Below are 20510 nucleotides of genomic sequence, written 5' to 3' on the forward strand. Positions count from 1 at the left end.
AGCTGTTGGTCCGATCTGGTTTTCAAAACTATGGTTCCAACACACAGTAACTAACCAGTAGATGTAGAAGCAGCAGTCGTAAGTTACTTTTGATGATTGAGGCAAGCATATAACTTTGTAGTTAATGACATGATTAGATTTCAAGGGTTCAGTAACCTCAGGCGTCTGATACGGTCCCAGCCAAAGAGAAGAAGAAAAAATTGTGAGTTCAATCATTGCAAAGGGAAATGTGATGAAATTTACGCGGTGAAGCCATAGATTTCAAACCATAAGTCTGCTCAGTATGTTCTACAAATATATTCTTGCTCCCGATATGGGTACACCTGGTGTTGTATCTGGAAACTTCAACAAGCACTCTACAGATAACTGATTGTGTATAACTTCCGAGTTAAATAAAGAGAATGTGATTTTCACGCAGACTAGTGAGAAGGATGTCATCGTCCCTGTTCCTTACCATCAAGCAATGATTCGCGGAATGGAGCCTGCATTAGCTGCTTCCGGACTTGAGTGCGTTACTGAGCCTGCAGCAAATAATAACCCGACAGTATCAGTTGAATTTTCCATTGTTTAAGGAAGAGTTGATTACTCCCTCCATTCCATAATGCTGTGTGTATAGTTTTTTTTTTAAGTCAAAGTTTGCAAACTTTACCACGTTTATAGAGAAAACTATTTATATCTACGGCACAGATATTGTAGATATTGTAACTACAACTTACGATGAATCTAATGATATATTTACGGCATTCCAGACGTAAATATTTTTCTCCACAAACTTGGTCAAAGTTTGTGAGGTTTGAGGCACACCTGCCTTGCTGGATGGATTCTTATATCGTGCATGGAAGAAAGATAAAAAATAATGCATCTACTCACTAAAAAATGCGCCATTGGGTTGAGTGGTTAGGTCTTGTGTATGTGCGAACAAACCTGAGATCTGTGGTTCAAATCCTGTGCCGATTTTAATCCTGTGCTTCTTTGTTTTGCCGGAAAAGGAAAATAATGTGTCTATATAGCAAGCAACATTGGAGGGGTTGGCCATGACATGCGCCTAGCAAGTTCCATGTCCTGGGTTTGACCCCCCTTCTCCCGTTTTAATTCCTATATTATTTGTTTCTCCATCCCACTGACAGATTGGCCGCACTGATGGATTATTTTATTGTGAATAATCCGACAACCTCAAGAGGAAAAAAGGCATTTGCATATTATAAAGATGGAGCGACTTGACTCTTTATTTTGCTTTCTTTTAGCCCTACCCATTGTTTTTAAGGCGTCCGTAAGGTGTCTCCTAGGCGACGCTTAGGCGTCAGGGCACCCTGCAAGCTCAAGGCGCGTCCACCTTGCCTTAGGTACCCACGTAAGGCGTCCGCCTTAAGCTTTAAGGCGTCTAAGGCATCTGCTTAAGCGTCCAGGTTGGCGCCCTGGTCCATATTGGACGCCTTGAGCTTGCCAGTCAGGCAGGGGGGCGATTTTAGGCGGGAAACAGAGATGCTGTTGGCGCCAACAGGAAAGAGGGCAGAAAGAGAGAGAAACAGTCCCCAATCCACACGCACCTCCTCCACCTTCTCTACAGTGGCTCCTCTCCAGCAGATCTGCTCCCTCCTCTGCAGCAGATCCTCTCCGGCAGCTCTTCCTCTCCAACGACTCCTCCTCTCCAGTACAGCAGCTCAAGTTATACTATATTCTGCTGCTTAGATTGCCTAGTTTGCCTATCAAATTATACTATATTCTGCTGCTTAGATTGCCTAGTTGCCTACCAAATTACACTATATTCTGCTATTTAGATCTCTCTAAGGCGTCCGCCTTGCCTTATGCATTAGCACTTAGTCGGTGAGGTGCCCCCCCAGCGCCTTGCCTCGCCTTACTGCCTTAAAAACATTGGCCCTACCTATAACTCAGTCTTCCGAAAAAGAGAATGGGTTGGCATAGAGAGAACCAAATTTGTAAAGCAAACAAACCCACGCTTCGGGAAGGTGAGGCGAACTAACAATTCCTGCATTAGGCAGCTGCCACACCAGACATAAACGTAAGCCACGGTGAACAAACAGTCTCCATCAAATTTGATTAAAACATGCTGTTATGTAAATTGTTGTACAATTTTTATGGAGTTTTCAAGATTATGTATGGGTCTTTTATTTTTCTGCAACTTTGTGTACTCTGGTAGTAATTAACTCTTTAGGGAATGCATAAGCATGTCGCTATCTTATTAGACAGAGATTCAGTCTGATGATAAGACACTAAAAGTTATAGACAGCAACAGCGAACAAGGGAAAACATTCCTTTCGTATGTGCAATGAAATCATCTAGTCCTTTCTTATGTGAAATGAAATCATCTAGTCCTTTCTTATGTGAAATGAAATCATCTAGTCATTATTCATGTCCAACCAGATTGTTGGGCATGGGTATTTTTCTAATGATTTGAACTGGGGATACAGAATTTGCAGTCCCCTGCCTTACCGCCACCGCCACAAACAAAAAATTGATTGAAAATCTAGAAAAGAGCAAGTATTCATTCAGTCACTTTAGAAAAGAATGTTTTATTAAACGTACCAATTCAAGCCTTCAAAAAGGCCCTCCCCTTTTATAGCAGATGTTTTGAAAATTGCCCATTGGCGGCTCTTAATCTTGTGAAGTTCTAATGATTCAGTTATGGCAGCATCATCAAGTGCACCTGGAAGGTCCTGGATAAGAAAAGACATCACGATAATGACTTAGGTAAGATACAGCATATCAAGCAGGATGCGCAACAACCTGCATCCAAAAGGTATTCAGACATGTCAATTCACCTTGAAGTATTCATTTACTTATAATAAAAAAGGAGCAGTTAATGAACGATGATAGTTAAAGTAAAGGAGGGGTTACGATGTCCAAGTAGCTATAACAATTTCAGAACGGTATATAAAAAATCGAAAATGTTTTGTTTCTTCACCTGTTTATTTGCATATACAAGGACAACCGCACCTTTCAGCTCATCCTCCTGCCATTACAGTGCACACAATAAGGTAACATATGCAATCAGATAATTATCTTGAAGAAAAAAACATCCTGGTCACTGAATTATTAGTACATCTGGCTCAAAAGACCCTGTTATCAAATGGAGGAAAATGTACTAGGTAAGTTGTTTACGTGGCAACATGCATTACCAAATCACGCTCACCTTTCAACATGCATTTTTTGTGATCTAAAAGGCTCCTGGTCCGGATGGCAGACGGCAGTTTTTTTGTAAGTTTTGGCATTTCGTCGGACCCAGGATTCAAGAGGAGGTCCTAAGAGTTTTAACTTTTAAATGGTGTGGTAATGCCGGAGGGATGGAATAAAACAACGATTGTGTTGATTTCCAAGGTAAATAACCCGGAGTCTCTTATGCAATACCAGCCAATCAGTCTATTTATTGTGCTTTATAAATTGATCTCCAAGGTTTTAGCAAACTGCTTGAAGGCGATTCTTCCGGAGTTAATCTCCAAAGCCAAATCATCTTTTGTTCCCAGGCGGATGATTATGGATAATGTGTTTTTAGTTTGTTCCCGGAAGGTTGATTACGGATAATGTGTTTTTAGTTTATAACCCACTTGATGCACAAGAAAAAAGGGGGACAAGGGCTAGTGGCGGTAAAGGTTCACATGAGCAAAGCATATCACCAGCGGAGTGGAGATTTCTCAGGGTTTGATGAATGTTTTGGGCTTTTCGGCTGCACGGCTGAATGTGATCATGACTTGTTTTCGATCAATTTCCTATCGTGTCAAGTTCAATCGGAAATTAATTGTCAAGTTCAATCGGAAATTAATTGACGCTTTCCTCCCGCAGCGAGGCTTGCCCCAAGGAGATCCACTATCATTGTGCTTGTTCATTTTGTGAGCGTAGACTTTCTCAGTCTTGCAGCAGCATGCTGAACTGGACCAATCCATTGAAGGGGTACAAATCTGTCCAGGAGCTCCTCGGATAAATCACCTAATTTTCGCGTACGATTCACGGATTGTGATGAAGACTACAGCTTGTCGGGCCCCTGGGACCAGGGGTACCCAGGCCCGTCGGCGCCCGGCAAGGGGAACCCTCCCGAGGGCCTGTGCCCTGTGAGGCGAGCGCTTGAAGATCGTCGCCAAGGGCCTCGGGAGGGCGTCCGCCGCGAGGTTTTCCCTGAGGGCCCCGCGGAGCAAGCCCGCCGAGGGCGACTTGGTCGGGTCCCATGACCCAGCTCCTTCATATGGATGAGGCAGACCGCGCAAGAGCGGTGCCAGCGATTGCATACGTGGGGGGGGGGGGGGGGGGGGGGGGGTTCCCCTTCCGTGCTAGGTAAGCCGAGATAGCTGGCGCACTCCCGAAGCGACTCCCAAAGGTTTCACATTTGGTGCAAGGAGACTAAAGCCGTAGGCTCCGCAGGACAGAGGTCATCCCCAAGCCCACCAACGCGTCATGAAGAGAAGCTTTTGCAGGCGAAGACCACCTTTGTGAGGGCGGACTGCAGTCATGTCCCCTTTCAAATATGGCCGTTGTGGCAACCTTTCCCGCCAATGTTTTCGAGGGGGGGGGGGGGAAGAGGACCAAGGCCAATATATAGGAGAGGCCAGGCCTCCATAGAAGGGGGGGTTCCCCTTCCGGGCTAGGTAAGCCGGGATAGCTGGCGTGCTCCCGAAGCAACTCCCAAAGGTTTCCCGTTTAGTGCAAGGAGACTAAAGCCGGAGGCTCCGCACGACAGAGGTCATCCCCGAGCCCACCAACGCGTCATGAAGAGAAGCTTTTGCAAGCGAAGACCACCTTTGTCAGGGCAGACTACAGTCATGTCCCCTTTCGAATATGGCTCTTGTGGCAACCTTTCCCGCCAATGTTTTTGGGGGGAAGAGGACCAAGGCTAGGCCAGGCTAGGACAAGGTCTCCATAGAAGGGGATCCAACTTTCATCCCCGGGCTAGGACAAGAACCCGCCTTTGTACTTGTCTTCCACCTCAAGCAATCCCCCCATAAGCAGGAGTAGGTTTTACACCGTGAGGTGGCCCGAACCTGGGTAAACTGTCGTGTGTCTCACCTAGTCTTCCTAGCTCGCGCCACCGTAGGGCCGTCGTGAGGTTGAGAGGTTGAACAGGGTTGGAGAGCGCGCGCACCCCCAGTGCTTGAACATTTCCTTGGTTCTGCGGAGCCCCGGTTCCGACATTTGGCGTGCCAGGTAGGGGTGCGCAGCCGCTCTTCTGCTCCACTTTCGCTCCAGCTTCACCGACCCCGTGGCTGACGCTCACCGCATGCGCCGCGGGAGCTCGACGCCGGACGGCCGTTACCGGCCCGCCAGCGTTGTGGCCACCACCGTCTTCACCCCCGCCGCGCAGGGCAGCAGGGCTTCCTGTGGCCACCGGCACATCAAGGAGGTTGCCTTGTTGCGTCCCCTGCGGCCTCTGCCTCGGGCTGCGTTCACGTGGGGGGCCTGAACGCACAGGACGCGCTGCTCGTGGCGAGTGAACTGCTCCGCCACCGCCCGACGGACGGAGAGTACGATGTGTAGGCGAACAATGTCGCCGAACTCGTCGCCGTCGCCAGGAGGGCCTTGGCGCCCTACGCTCCGCTTCGACCCCCACCGTCGGAAGCAGGGTGACCGGCCTCGGACCTCAACCGGCCCCCTGCGGCGACGCGGTTCGTAAGGCCAACGGCAAGTTTTGCGCCCTCCACAACATGCACACCCACAACACGAAGGATTGCCAGGCGGTCAAGATCCTCAACAACAAGCGAACCGCTCGACGCCGGGACCGTGTCGTCCCTGCCGACCGCAGAGGAGACGTCGGTGACCACGCTCGACGACCCCGCGGCGGCCGCCACCCGGACGACACCGCCACGCCTACGACCCACGGGCGAGGGGGTGTCGCGTCGGGCGTTGGCGTCGCGGCCTACGTGCCGCAAGACGTCACCCGCTTTCCCCCGACATAAGGGGTATGTCGAGTGTTACCGTCGAGTGGGCTCGGGGCTCCAGTCTAGGGCCGTCGGGCACGACCAGAGGGACGGGAAGGCGCCTAAGGGTCCACGAGGGCGCGCCCTGACGCGCGCCCCCACGGGCTAGGGAAGAGGCGACGAGCGCCAAAGTCATGGAAGTTCGTCGTTCAGGAGCTCAACGGACCACAAGGGATGTGCAACAGACCGCAAGGGATGCGGGGCATGTCCACCTCACGAGGTGTCGGGATCCCTCGGGCTCAAAAAGCTTCAAGGGCCAGCAAAGCAGCCTCAGGACCCGGCTATCGCCCGCCGGCGAGGTGGACCCCCGCGATACGCGGCGCCAGGCGGACGCGCCCGTAACAATCGGGCCGTCGAGTGATTTTTTGGACCAACCGGGATACGCGATCGGACTTTGCAGGCCGCATGGAGCATGAAGGTCCCGTCGCGAGAGTCAAGGGAGCGGTGAGCCGGCGTACGCGCTTCCTCGTCGAGCGGCGGGAAGCGTTGGAGAAGAATCCCCTGGGGAAGGACACCCCCAAGGGCGCCCGTGTCTCCAGGCTGGACGCCGCACGTCTGGAGACGCCACGCGCCTGGGGAGTGAGGGTGGGGGCCCCAGAAGACCGTGCGAGTCCCCGAGCCCCGCGCCACACGCCTGGGAGCTTGAAGCCATGCGCCCGAAGGCCAACCCGTGACCCTCTCATGTAATAACGAGGGGGTTATAACGCCCGGGGGTCTCTCATGCATAACCCCACAGCGAGCCGCCTCGTGGCGGCGATAGGGGCCCCCTCCCACCTCTTAGTGGAAGTCCTCATGCTGCGTGCTAGGGAAGAAGCTCGTGACCCTCACGTAATAACGAGGGAGCTGTAAACGCCCAGGGGTCTCTCGTGCGTAAGACCACGACGAGCCGCGTTATGGCGACGGTAGGGGCCCCCTCCCACGTCCTAGTGGAAGTCCTCATGCTCCACATCCCGGGGTACGCGTTTCTTTTTAGGTTTGGCCCTGCTAGGCATGGCGGCCGCTTTTATTAGTCCTTGCTTTTGGCTTGCGAGCGAGCTCACCAGGCTGACCTGCGTTGCGTGCGACGGGCATGCCTATCTTCTTGGGCTCGCGAACAAGTTAGCTTTGGGTTTTCTAACGGAGGTCTCGGTTTTTTTTCGTTTTTATGGAGCTCCCTTGGTTTTTGTTCTCTTACCACGCCCATGTGCAAGCGGGGACGCCCAAATGCAAGCGGGCAGTACGGGTCGTCAAGGCTTGGTGTTTTTTCTCTCCGCAGGACTTCTCACGAGCAGCCGCCGCAAGCGCGAGCCCCAGAGAGTCGCACTTCAGGGGCCCTCACTCTCGCGCTCGAGGGTTGGGCCATGGCACCACGACGTATCAAAGCAATCGCAAGAGGAGACGACATGAAGGAAGGAGGAACCGGGTTCCTGAAGCGCCCCCGCCCGGCAGCCCAGGCGAGGGCCTCGCCAGGGTACCAGCCTCATGATATCCGCGCGAGCAACCACGGCCGAGGAAACGCGAAGCTGGACAGCACCCAGGGGTTGCCGGTACGCGCCCCGGGAGCGCGTCAGGGGTGAGGCCTTAGGAGATGTGTGCGACGGGCTCTCGTTGGCCGGGACGCAGACGACATGCGAAAAAAAAGGGAGAGAACATTGCAGAAGGAACAAAGATGCCCGAAGCTATTACTTGGAACAAAGGTAAGTTACAAAATGTCTAACGCCCTCACAGGGCCAAGGGTTCTTTGGTGCGGTAGATAAATGTTGAGGAAGCTAAAGCGGAGGAGGCATCGTCCTCGTCGTGGTCCTCGGGGGCTACAGCGCCGACGTCGCCGTACCCCTCGGGGGGCACCGCCTGGGCGAACTGCCCAACCAAGGACTCCACATGTCCGTGCACCTCGTCCCCGAGAGGGCCCCGGAGCTCCGCGGGCACTGGCTCGAACGCGGGATTGTGGCGGCGCAGGTTGGAGAAAACGCGCATCACCACGTTGCCCAGAAGGTCACGCGTGCCGGACTCGTTTTCCTCCTCCACCTTGGAAGCACGTGACTCCATCGCCTCCACCACCGTGAGGAGAAAATCGTGGTGGCCCCCGTCGCCATAGACTCGCGGCAGCACGAGTGCGTCCCTGATGAAGCTGTGAAGCGCGGCGCCCGAGCGCAGGGCCAGCTCCCGGGATTGTTGCGCACACCGCTCCTCCATGTTGTGAGTGCTAGCGGTAGTACCGCTGGAGTGCTAGCGGAAGTACTGCTGCAGCCAGCGGTAGTACCGATGGAGTGGCAGCGGTAGTACCGCTGGGCTCGTGCTGTGAGTGGGAAACGGTTGGATTTTCCCCCCACTATATAAAGGGTTCTTCTTGCTGAAGAACCCTACCTTTGACCCTCCCAAGCTCCATTGTTGCTCCCTAAGCTCAAAAGTGCCCGATCTCTCTCCCTAGCCAATCAAACTTGTTGATTTCCTAGGGATTGGTTGAGAAGGCCTAGATCTACACTTCCACCAAGAGAAAAATGATTCCCCCCACTAATCCCTTGCGGATCTTGTTACTCTTGGGTGTTTGAGCACCCTAGACGGTTGAGGTCACCTCGGAGCCACATTCCATTGTGGTGAAGCTCCGTGGTCTTGTTGGGAGCCTCCAAGCTTTGTGTGGAGTTTGCCCCAACCTTGTTTGTAAAGGTTCGGTCGCCGCCTTCAAGGGCACCTATAGTGGAATCACGGTACCTTGCATTGTGTGAGGGCGTGAGGAGAATACGGTGGCCCTAGTGGCTTATTGGGGAGCATTGTGCCTCCACACCGCTCCAACGGAGACGTACTTCCTGTCAAAGGGAAGGAACTTCGGTAACACATCCTCGTCTTCATTGGTTCCACTTGCGGTTATCTCTAACCTTTACATTGTGTATGCTTTTGGTGTTGACTATCTCTTACTTGCCTTAGTACTTTTAGCTGGTAGCATCATATAGGTTCACCTCCTTGTTGTCATTTTAGAGAACCTTTATGTTGCTAACCCTAACTTGCTAAGATAAATTAAAAAGTGGTCGTTGCCTATTCACCCCCCCCCCTCTAGTCAACCATATCGATCCTTTCAACTGACCTTGGGGGCCAAACCTCGCCGCCCCCGGGGGACGACGGTGGTGCTGAGAGCCCTGCCCACGCTCCGACGCTCGTAGTATCTCCGCTGGACGCCATGGAAAGAGCGAAGGCCAAGTTCGCTCGAGGACAACGAGGGAGCAGAGGAAGAAGGCGGCCGGGGAACAATGCGGCGGTGGATCCAGCCTTGGGGCACGATGGTTTTTATAAGCACATCCACCGTTCCCGAGGCGGCGCATGGGGGCGGGGGCGATGAATGCCCTGTTGGACGCCGCGCGCCAGGCCTGGCCCATGGGCAGTGGAGGCTCGCGCCTCCCCATTCCACCAACGAGCTGCCCCACGCGTGTCGCGGGCCCGGGGACGATCAAGCACAAGACAGGTGGCACGAATGGGTAGCGTCGGTCAAAGGAGAAATGATGACCGGCACTGCGCACAGGCGGCATGACAACTCGCTCGGAGCAGTTCCCAAGGTGTTGCGGAAGGAAGAATCCCACGTCGTGTAGGGTGCCACGCGTCGGAGCCTGGCCCACGGGCGGTTGGGTCCCACGTCGCCTTGCCCCTCCCGTTGGGAGGAGTCGTACTCAACGCGGGCCCGGGGGCTACTGTCGAACCCCTGGGACCAGGGTACCTAGGCCCATCGGCGAGCCCGGCAAGGGGAACCCTCGCGAGGGCATATGCCCTGCGAGGCAAGCGCTTGAAGATCGTCGCCAAGGGCCTCGGGAGAGCGTTCGTCGTGAGGTTTTCCCCTGAGGCCCCCGCGCAACAAGCCTGTCGAGAGCGACTTGGTCGGTTCCCACAACCCAGCTCCTTCATGTGGATGAGGCACACCGTGCAGCCAGCACAGGAGCGGTGTCAGCGATTGCGTTAAGGGGGGGGGGGGCTTTCCCCTTCCATTCTAGGTAAGCCGGGACAGCTGGCGTGCTCCCGAAGCGACTCCCAAAGGTTTCCCTTTTGGTGCAAGGAGGCTAAAGCCGGAGGCTCCGCGGGACCGAGGTCATCCCCAAGCCCACCAGCGCGTCATGAAGAGAAGCTTTTGCAAGCGAAGCCCACCTTTGTCAAGGCGGACTGCAGTCTTGCCCCCTTTCAAAAATGGCCGTTGTGACAACCCTTCCCGCCAATGTTTTCCGGGGGGAAGAGGACCAAGGCCAGTATATAGGAGAGGTCCGACCTCCATAGAAGGGGATCCAACTTTCATCCCCGGGCTAGGAGAAGAACCCGCCTTTGTACTTGTCTTCCACCTCAAGTAATCCCACCATAAGCAGGAGTAGGGTTTTACACCGCGAGGTGGCCCGAACCTGGTAAACTGTCGTGTGTCTCACTTAGTCTTCCTAGCTCGCGCCACCGTAGGACCGTCGTGAGGTTGAGAGGTTGAACAGGGTTGGAGAGCGAGCTTACCCGAGTGTTCGAACCTTTCCTTGGGTCTGTGGAGCCTCGATTCCGACACAGCTGCCGGTGCAAATCGGCTACAGGAGATACTAGCCATGTACAAGTCCCAGACGGGCAAAAGATCAAAAGAGACAAATCCTCAGTGCTCTTCAGTAAAGGAACAAGTATGGCGAACAAACATCAAGTCCTTCAGGCTCTCGGTATACCCAGAGAATCCAAGAACAATCAATACTTGGGTTTGCATGTACATCTCAGAGCAACGAAGAGTATAGAGTTCGAGTAGATCAAAGAAAACATTTGGAAGAGGATGCAAGGGTGGCTAGAAAAGCTCCTATGGGAAGGAAACCTTGGTTAATGCCGCCGCCCAGGCCATACCAACATACACAATGTCCTGCTTTTATCTGACCAAAAGCACATGTGAGGAAATCAGTGGCATGATTGCAAGGTATTGGTGGAGTCAGCAGGACGGCAATGACAAATGACACTGGATAGGCTGGGAAAGGTTGATGAAGTCGAAGAGAACTGGAGGCCTAGGGTTTAGAGACTTGCACGTATTTAATATGACCATGTTGGCACGTCAGAGCTGGCGTTTTTTGCAGAACTCAGAGTCCCTCTGTGCGGTGGTACCATCCGAATTGTACGAATATGGAAGCAACAGAACAGCCAGGCATGACTTATAACTGGTGTAGCATCCTGAGGGGCAAAGATCTATTGAAGGAGGGAGTGATTTGGCGCAAGGAGATGGTTCACAAGTGAATGTATGGTCTAATCCGTGGCTGCCAAGTGGGACGACAAGAAGGCCTGATTCGACGATAATCACAAAAGTAAATGAATTGATTGACCCGATTACGGAATCATGGGATACGGAATTCGTACAAGAGTTGTTCTCTCCGGAGGACTCGAAGGTCATCCTTGGGATCCCACTCAGATCGGGTATGGAAGATTCCTTGACATGGCATCACGATAGAAAGGGTGTGTTCTCGGTCAGATCGGCCTATCATCTAGGGACCAATGTGAAGGAAGTGAAGAGGAACTAAAATGCTGAGCCTTATAGTGGCCAGAGCCAAGTTATGGAGAAATGGAAGCATATTTGGCAGTTGCAGGTGCCTCATAAGATAAGCATGTACCTTTGGAGATTGGCGGATAACATATACCCACAAGAATAAATATAAGGAGGAAAAAGATTGAATTAGACACTAGATGCCCTATGTGTTCTAGGCTTGATGAGGATAGTGGTCATCTGTCTTTGAAGCGCGCTTGCAACTCTGTGAATGTGCGGACTCTAATAATTTGCATCAGGTCTGCTCGTTGTCTGTGGAGAAGAAAATGAGAGTGGCGGTTCTTCTATGGGATTGCTGGAGAACACGGAATAAAACCAATGCGGGTGAGAAGCAAAAGACAGTTGAGGAAGCGAGTATGCTTATAAATAAACATCTGCTGGAATTCTCAAGTATGAAACCATCACCATCTCCACAGCCCGCTCGTCAGGAATCGTAAAGATGAACATTGATGCAGCATTTAGAAAAATGTCTGAGGCCGAAGCTTGGGACTTTGTGGCACGTGATGAAGCGGGAAAATGGAACATGTCCGGAGCTCACTGCAAACTGAGACGACTGCATGTCTTAGAGCGATTGAAGGCGTGGCTGATCCGGGAGCTCAAAAGAGTCATCTTCGAGTTGGATTGCCAACCAATGATTAGCGCACTGAAAGGAAGAAACTACGATGCTGCGGACCTGGGAGTTTTATACCGCGAAGCTAGAAGGTTATGCCATGCCTCCTTTGTGTTCTATGATTTTTATGTTTTGCCATAGAGAATGTAATAAGGTCACACACGTTGGGGTAGGTTTGGTTTAGAGGCGGATGTGCCTCCCACCATGTGGGCTTTGGTTGCCCCTGATTTTGGTTCGGGTACGGTGGCCAGCGAGTCGGCTGTGCACAAAGTTTAAGTGGAATACAAGTTACTCCTTACAAAAAAAAGCACGCAATGGTAGTTGCTATTTACAGTGTAATTGATGTAAAAATCATCAAGTAGATCAAAAGCGGATGGGAAATCCAAAAAGTACAGCTAACAAATAGTCTTTTAACCGCATCAATTTTGTGTGAACCATTAAAATCCATCACGTATCCAGTTGATCACTTCAAAGTAGCAATTCCCATGCTCCCGTAGTACAATTAGCATTAACAATCAACATTATTTTGTGAGAAATATCTAAACCCTTGTATTACCAATATGCATTGTAGGAAAAGCACATCCAATTGTGATACAAATCAGAGGCCCCGTTCATTGTGATGCATACCTCAAGGATAGAATGAAATTCTTCTTTTGCAGTTACCAGCCTATCAGTATCACTTGAATCAACAACATATATGATAGCCTGAGTGTTTGGAAAGTAGCATCTCCAGTACGGCCTAAGAACACACATAAGAAAGAGCATACTCAGTAGTACATCTCAGATTTACAGTTTATATAATGGTAGAATTTGCAAGTGGTTCATGACAGGCATTTCACATTCTGCTAGTAAAGAGATGCAGGGCAGATACCAGAATGATTAGCACAAACTGAACAGCATACAATTTACAGTTTTATATAATGAAAGTGGCCTGAATTAAGCTTTAAGAGATTACATGCCAGGTCTTTATTGAACAATCTCCCAAATCGAAGAATGAAAACAAGAAAATGAAGCCATTACAAGACTAATTCTCCTTAAAAAGACTGAGTGACACTGATAGTACACAATAAACTAACAATGACTCCAACAATCAAGATATGCATACTGAAATAGTTTCAACAAATATAATTACAGATCTTCTTGAGATTCCAGCAGCAAATAAGATAAAATAACCAAATTTCTCAACAGGTCACCAAAGGTTGGTTGGGATAAGTACAGTAGAGTAACTAGAGTCTTCTAAGATGTCAAAAACTACATTATATAAAACTACAGGTCAACAAAGGTTGGTCGGGATAGCTTCAGATGTCAAAAACTACACTAGTGACATATACTTTAAAATTTGTCTACTAAGATTCAGGCCTAGAGACAGCAAACCGTGATAAGTTGGTTACAATTGTAACTACCGTTGCAACATGATGATTTGCCTTCTGGAGACAGCAAACTGTGATAAGTTCATCTTCCGCTCAAAAAAAAGGACATCATACGCACCAATACTTAAATGACTGGAGAAAAGGTCAATTATGTTGGAGTTAATTAACCTTATTGTATAGGTGATTAGATCGTGTTTATTTCTGAGTTAGGCATGTATTGAAGCTGTGGTAGTGTGTGCACGTCAGAGGTGGGTTTCACGTGTGCACACAATGCAAAGCTAAATTTGTTTAATTAGTGGTGTCAGTTAGGTGCATGCCTAGTTAGTGGGAGGAGCGATTCACATGCATGCATGGATAGTGTTTGTTAGAAAGGCTTAGTTGCGGACCTGGTAACCACCAACGTTGTGCAGAGAGCACACCTCCAGGTCAAGGAGAAAGGCTGAAACTGAGAGTGGCTAGAGAGGTGGTTATTAGTCGTTATTTCTACTGGCTAGTGGAGCTAGTCGTTGTTCAAGCCGTTGTGTTGCTTGACTCTGTGCGTGCACTACTAAGACTAAAAGGCATTGTAACCAAGTTCAGTTGTGTGAAAGAGTGAACAAGAGAAAAGGCACGCTAGCTAAAAGGCATTGTATCCAAGTTCAGTTGTGTGAAAGAGTGAACAAGAGAAAAGGCACAAGTTGTGCGGCGCCAAAGCCTATGTGCGTGCTTGTGTGAGTCTCTTCTTCTACCTTGAGCTACTGTGTGTATGTCCTGGACAACGCCACCAAATTACTGTGGGAAGGCATTACTCCAAAATGGGTATAAGTTGAATAAAATAGTTACATCATAAAATGCTCCTAGTGTGAACAGTAAAATCGAAAAAATAGAAAACAAATTCAAAAAATTCTGAATTTTTTGTGTGACATACTTTCACAAATGTTTGTTGTAAATGCAAAATTTCACCACGAAATCACATTGGTGGAAGTCATGCCAAAAAAAACAAAACCAGAGCTCCAAAATGATTTTGCAAGTAACATTTTCAGAGCATCGATTTTTTTACCACGCCTTCCACCAATGTGATTTTGTGATGAAATTTTGCATGCACAACAACAAACATTTGTGTAAGTATGCCACAAAAAAATCAGATTTTTTTGAAAAAAAATGATTTTACTGTTCACACCAGGAGAGTTTGCTCCTGGGTGTAGAAACTCCGCCTCCCATCATATGACCGATTTTGGATATGGATACTCGTTGTAAAGAATGTACCTTATGCTTGTTTGACCACCTGTTGAGGATAAAATTCATGTTAAGATCTCAAGGTGGGTATTCTGAAAGAGCAGGGCATAACATAACATACTAGCATAGCACTAGTCAAAAATGAAGGACACCAGCTTTTCTCCAGAAAGAATAATATTAATGCAAAACTTGGCACTCAAAAGAAAACCTCACCACAGCTTAAAAACATTTAAACTGCATAACCATTAAGCACATTACAACCAAATGATTCATGAAGGGTAGATGAATGTGCTTCATATTTGGGTAATCACCCACATAAGCAAGAGTATACAATCATAATAACCTTCACAGCAGATCTCAAAATTTCAATCCATGATGTAGATCTTATTTCACAATGAGAAGGAGATTATTCATGCCATTCCGGTTAAAATAACAATTATAAGTTATAACTTTTAAGTGATATTATCTTTGAAGTTGGCATTTCATGGTGGTGTATTACAACAAGCATTTGTAGAGATGGTGCTTTAGAAATTAAAACACCGGATGAATGAATATGGTAAATAAACCACAATTTAAGACAACAAAGCATTGATTTTTTAATCGTCTATAGTTTTCCTAAGGATATATTAGCCAGCTCTACGATCATGGACCCATCAATCACAACCAAATGGGCGCAGAAGTAGAGCAACTTTTGTCTACAAGGCAAATCTATTCAACAGAAAAGAATGTTATTTTAAATTTACGCATCATGTATTGGAGATAAGAAGGTCTAGGATTGTTGAGTATTAATCTAAACGAAGCAATAAGGATATGGCCAACGCGTCACCCCAGCCTGCAGAACCAACTAGGCTCCACAATGGCGGCTCTGCGGGTGAGTCGGTGCTTCATGTGAGAAAGGATGAAACTGGAAACTGTGAGGAAAGAAAAAATGGAGAGATGGGAGAGGGATGTGTTGGCTCAAATGACTGAAGTGTGTAGCGCACGGGGACGACGATGATGCCGGGATGAGGAGCTCCGGCTATGGCAAGTGACCATATGAAGCATGGATTAGGTGGCAGCCAGGACTTTTTCCATGGCGGGGGTGAGGAGCGCCGTCCATGATGAGCGATGTCAGGTGCGACAATGACTGGGCTATTTTTGTGGCGCAAAGCATGACTTCGACTGTATGTGGGCGCCTCACTGCCTAAGCGCTAAGGCGGCAAGGTGGCGCCTTAGAGAGTTTTAAGAAGTAGAATATAGCAGAATTTGGTAGGCAACTAGGCATACATAGCTTGCAGTTGCTGCTGTTTGTAGAGCCCATATAGCATCCATGCTGCTTGCTTGCTGTCCTGGAGAGGAGGGAGAAGCTGCAGGAGAGGAAGGGGAGGAGGAACTGCTGGAGCAGAGGGGGGGAGGAACTGCTGGAGAGGAGGGGGAGGGGGGGAGGAACTGCCAGAGATGAGGGGGGGAAGCTGCCAGAGAGGAGGGGGGAGGGGGGGAGGAACTGCCAGAGATGAGGGGGGGAAGCTGCCAGAGAGGAGGAGGAGAAGCTGCTGTAGAGGTGGGGGAGAAGCTCAGATCCAGCCTGAGGTGGGGGTGGGGGGAAACTGAAACTGGTTACAACTCTCTCTCCCTGCTAGTAACTATTGGCGCCAAAACAGACTTTCTCGCCGTTTTCTTCCCTCCCAGATCTCTGTTTCCCGCCTGAACCTCCCAGACCTGTCTAAGGCGTCCTCACTTGCCTAAGGCAGGCAGAGTGGCGCCTAGGCGGACGCCCTATGTACTAAGGCAGACGCCTTAGACACACAGGTAAGGCAAGGCCGACACCTTGGCTCCTTGGGGCACCCTGACGCCTAGGTGTCGCCTAAGCTACGCCTTAGGGACGCCTTAAAAACAATGTCAGATTGTATTTCCTTTTGAGCCGGCTCGCCAGCCAAGGTATCCCTACTATATATTGGGCTTCTTCCACGATCAATAAAGCATCAGAATTCACAATATTACTTCCTATTAGGCCTAGGATAATTAGAGTTTGTTCCATATGGTATCAATTGTCGGACAATGATAAAGCCAACGATGACATCAACCTCATGCTCAAAGAGCTTCCGGCCCAGCTAAAGGAAGTGATGGTGAAATGGACCACCGAGCGTCTTCGTGGAGGGTCTCTACCAACGCCTCAACGCACTGGAGCAGCACTCCACCACCTCCCACCCTCATCGACTCTTGAGCCTGGGCGCTCAGTGTCAAGTGTCAACGACCCGCACACAGCGTCGGCCTAGAGTAATTACAGTGTGTTCCATCGGTTGGGATCAAGAGGACGAATTTGGAGGAGAATTTTGGGTGAGGAAGGGAGATTCGGGAAGCATCTGAGGCAATTTTTTGGAAAGAGAGATTCTGGGAGTTATCTGGTGAAGAAGATGCGAATAGAATGGGAATATTCTGGATTCTGGAGGTCGGGGGGGTAATTGGTTGCCTCTTTTTACATCTATGTGGATGCACAGAGCAGCACCTTGGTGCTGGTTCCTTTGCTCCTGCCCTAAGCATGCTTTAGTCTAGTGAGTCGTGCTACGCAAATTGGTTATAGGTTTTGCTTCCTTTGCTACTGCCCTAAGTATGCTTTACTCTAGTGACTCGTGCTAGACAAATCCTCTATTCTTAAATAGTTAAACCCACTATCTATGTTTCCTCTTCATGCAACTATGCCACGCCATTAAGTCATGCATGTGGTCATAAGTTACAATTTGTGCACCAATCTATTCATGCAACTATGCCACATCATCAAGTCATGCATGTGGCCGTAAGTTACAATTTGTGCACTACTTTCATGCAACCATGCCACCTCAGCAATCATGCATGGATTTGTTTCACTAATTTTTGTACCCAGCATAACTGTCATGTTACACATTTTGGTAGCATGACCTACATATGTTTGTAAGTTGGACATTAGCTTCGAGCAAATATATATAGGTCATGTTACACACTTTTGTTAAAAATGGCATCTCGTTTGATTTCACTAACAGATTTCTCTTTTTATACAACATTTTTGTTCACTTCATTGTTTTCAAACTATACCTCGAGGGCATTCTTAAATTTGTTTTTGCAATAATTTTAGTTTTTAGCATCTATTTATGCATCTCTATCTCTTTCACCAAGGTTCCCGCGGCAACGCGCGCGGCATCATCTAGTTGGTTATAGGTTTTGCTCCCTTTGCTCCTGCCCTAATTATGCTTTACGCCATGGTTTAAGCATCACATCAATTACCTAAACCTCAAATAATTGAAATACCTAAACCTCATTCAATTGAAATACCTAAACCTCATTTAATTGAAATATACATAAGGAAGACTCCAAGATGGTATTCAAAGGGTAATAACACATTGGCAACATACAGCAAATCGTCCAACAAGATCCAATTTTTCACATAAGTATAAAAATTGTATGTCAAATCCTGGTCAACTTCAACTTGTGTGGTGCTCTGTGCTAGTTATGCAATGAATAATATTCCCTCCGTAAAAAACAGCTACTTTAGTGATCTAAACGCTCTTACGTTTCTTCACAGAGGGAGTACAAGGATTGTGCTTTAGATATATCTATATGTGATCCGTTAGTTCGAGCGTTAACATTCAAATGAAGGGCGACTTACCGAGATCCCAAACTTGGAACTTGATGTTATTGTACTGCACCGTCTCCACGTTGAAGCCGATTGCTGCAGCAAGACACACACGGACACAACACCACCTCACATCAAATCTAAGCTCGATCCATACACATCAAAAGAAATGCGCACGCTAGTTGAGCACCAGAACAGGAAACCCACTTGGGATCGTGGAGACGACCTCCCCCATCTGCAGCCGATCTGCAGGCCACGCCACATGAATCAGAATTCAGAAATACCAACAAACAGAACCGCAGATCCAAGGCGGGACCACGGAGGATTCGGGGCGAATGAGATCGGGCTCACTTACAGAGGATAGTAGTCTTGCCGGCATTGTCAAGGCCGAGGACGAGGATGCGAGCCTCGCGGTTTCCGAATACTGACGAGAAGAGCCGCGTGAACACGATGCCCATGGCGGCGCCCCTACGCGGCGGAGGGGCGCGAGCTAGGGTTTCGTCGGGGACGCGGCGGCTTGCGGTCGTGGGATCTACGATGGAAGGGGGAGATCTGGAGCGAGCGAGCTTGCGCGCGCGAGTGGTGAAGACGAAGATCTCTCCCCCACTTCCTCTCTCCTATCAGTTGCTTCGGCGATTTGGAGCGGCTGGCTGTGTTTGGTACGGAGGTCGGGGAGGAAAATGTAAGGCACGGCCGGGTCCACTTTCCATTGAAACAGATCCCGGGGCGTTGCTGTGGATATCTATATACTAAAGATCAATCGAGAATTTCTCTAAATACACACAACTATTACACCCACAAAAAACAAACATCAATCACCACCACATAATTAGTCAATAAATTGCAATCTAACGGCCTTCCACCATCCATGCACCACGACGATGTGCAGTTACCAAATTCACCAAAGGCTGACTGTGCTCCACCTCCTTCTACAGCGAGCAAACAAAAATAGATCCAACTGTTGCACCTCCCCGCAAAAAAAAACGAGCCAATCAACTACAGAAATTTAGCCACAATTAACGGCAACTAACACGTCCTCCTCACACCATACGCCGCAGCCACCCGCCTTGTCCTGCACCATCGCCGTCGCCTCCGCCTCCGCCTCCCCCTCCCCCTCCCCCTACGCCTTCGCCTTCGCCGCCGCCGCCGTCGCGAACTGTTGCCGCGAGCAGCGTCGCCATCGCCAACTGACAAAGGAGAGCCTGGAGTCCATCCGCCAGGTAGACAACCGGGACGCCAGGCGATGAAACGCGACTGTAGATTCAAAAAGGAAGCACAGGTGCACAGTTTGAGTTCTCTTGCATTTTTTGAGATTACAGAAAAACAAGTATACCAGATCATAAAGGTTTCCAGAGCTGAAGCACACTACTCATGTTTTTATAATCAGTTTAAAATAATTTAAATAGAAGGATCAACAATCGAATCTAACTAAAGGTCACAAAAGGTACTTAACAGAATCATATTATTCAGTCAAAATGTATGTATCAACTAACTTGAGTGAATCACTGTCTAGAAACATTTAGATCTAAAGCTTTCGAGAGCTAAAGCACACTACTCATGTTTTTATAGTCAGTTCAAAATAAGTGCCTTGCTTGTCACCAAAAATTAGTGATGAAATAATTTCCGGTATATTTGGTTGTCAAGCAAGAAAACCCCTGAACTAGCCCAACAAGGTTGTGCGTTTGGGAACAACCAGAATTTACTCTTTGACAGCAATGTAGCCTAGGATAGTTTCAAAAGTAGTTGTGTGAGCCAAATCCACTTGCACTTTTGGGCAAGAATCGCACACAAGAGCAGCTCTTTGGCAACTCATATGGATCTCTGAGGGGGCTTTCCTACAAAACATAACTATTCTCCAAAAGCTAGGATTAGTCAGATTAAACCAAACAGCTAGCCAAGGCTAGCACAACAAAGTCGGGATAAGTTACTTGGGCTATAGCCCAGCTTAGCTAAGAGCTAAATGTATCCTTCGTTTCATTATTCAGCTTGCATGTACCCTCCATAAAAATTACACCAGTTCGAACAAGCAGAAGGTCTGGTGAAATATAGACATCATTCTTTTAATCATTTTACAGGTTACTATCCTAAGTTCTAACAATCATTTATCATGACAAGCCCCAGACACAAATAAAGGCTTTGGGGTGGGATAAGTCTCAGCATTCAGCATGTACCTTTGTCATTATTTTAACCATGCTCTATTAAGTGATACCACACATGGCATTTGGAATTGGATAAGTCTCAGCATTCAGCATGTACCTTTGTCAATGTCGACATCATCAAATACTACAATGGGACTTTTGCCACC

General features: G+C 48.8%; 1 protein-coding gene across 1 annotated transcript; it reads right to left on the bottom strand.

Moving 5' to 3' along the window:
• Positions 1 to 238: 238 nt before the first annotated feature.
• On the bottom strand, positions 239 to 18911 carry LOC123407043 (ADP-ribosylation factor 3). The gene is made up of 8 exons (XM_045100078.1): positions 18561 to 18911; positions 18413 to 18451; positions 18239 to 18301; positions 14650 to 14668; positions 12662 to 12773; positions 2924 to 2971; positions 2545 to 2675; positions 239 to 521 (listed from the first exon to the last, which is right to left on the bottom strand). The coding sequence occupies exons 1-8, from the start codon at positions 18661 to 18663 to the stop codon at positions 488 to 490; spliced, it is 549 nt and encodes a 182-aa protein (XP_044956013.1). The 5' UTR covers positions 18664 to 18911; the 3' UTR covers positions 239 to 487.
• Positions 18912 to 20510: the final 1599 nt, after the last annotated feature.

Source organism: Hordeum vulgare, chromosome 7H (genome assembly GCF_904849725.1).
Source record: "Hordeum vulgare subsp. vulgare chromosome 7H, MorexV3_pseudomolecules_assembly, whole genome shotgun sequence".
Taxonomy (NCBI): Eukaryota; Viridiplantae; Streptophyta; class Magnoliopsida; order Poales; family Poaceae; genus Hordeum; species Hordeum vulgare.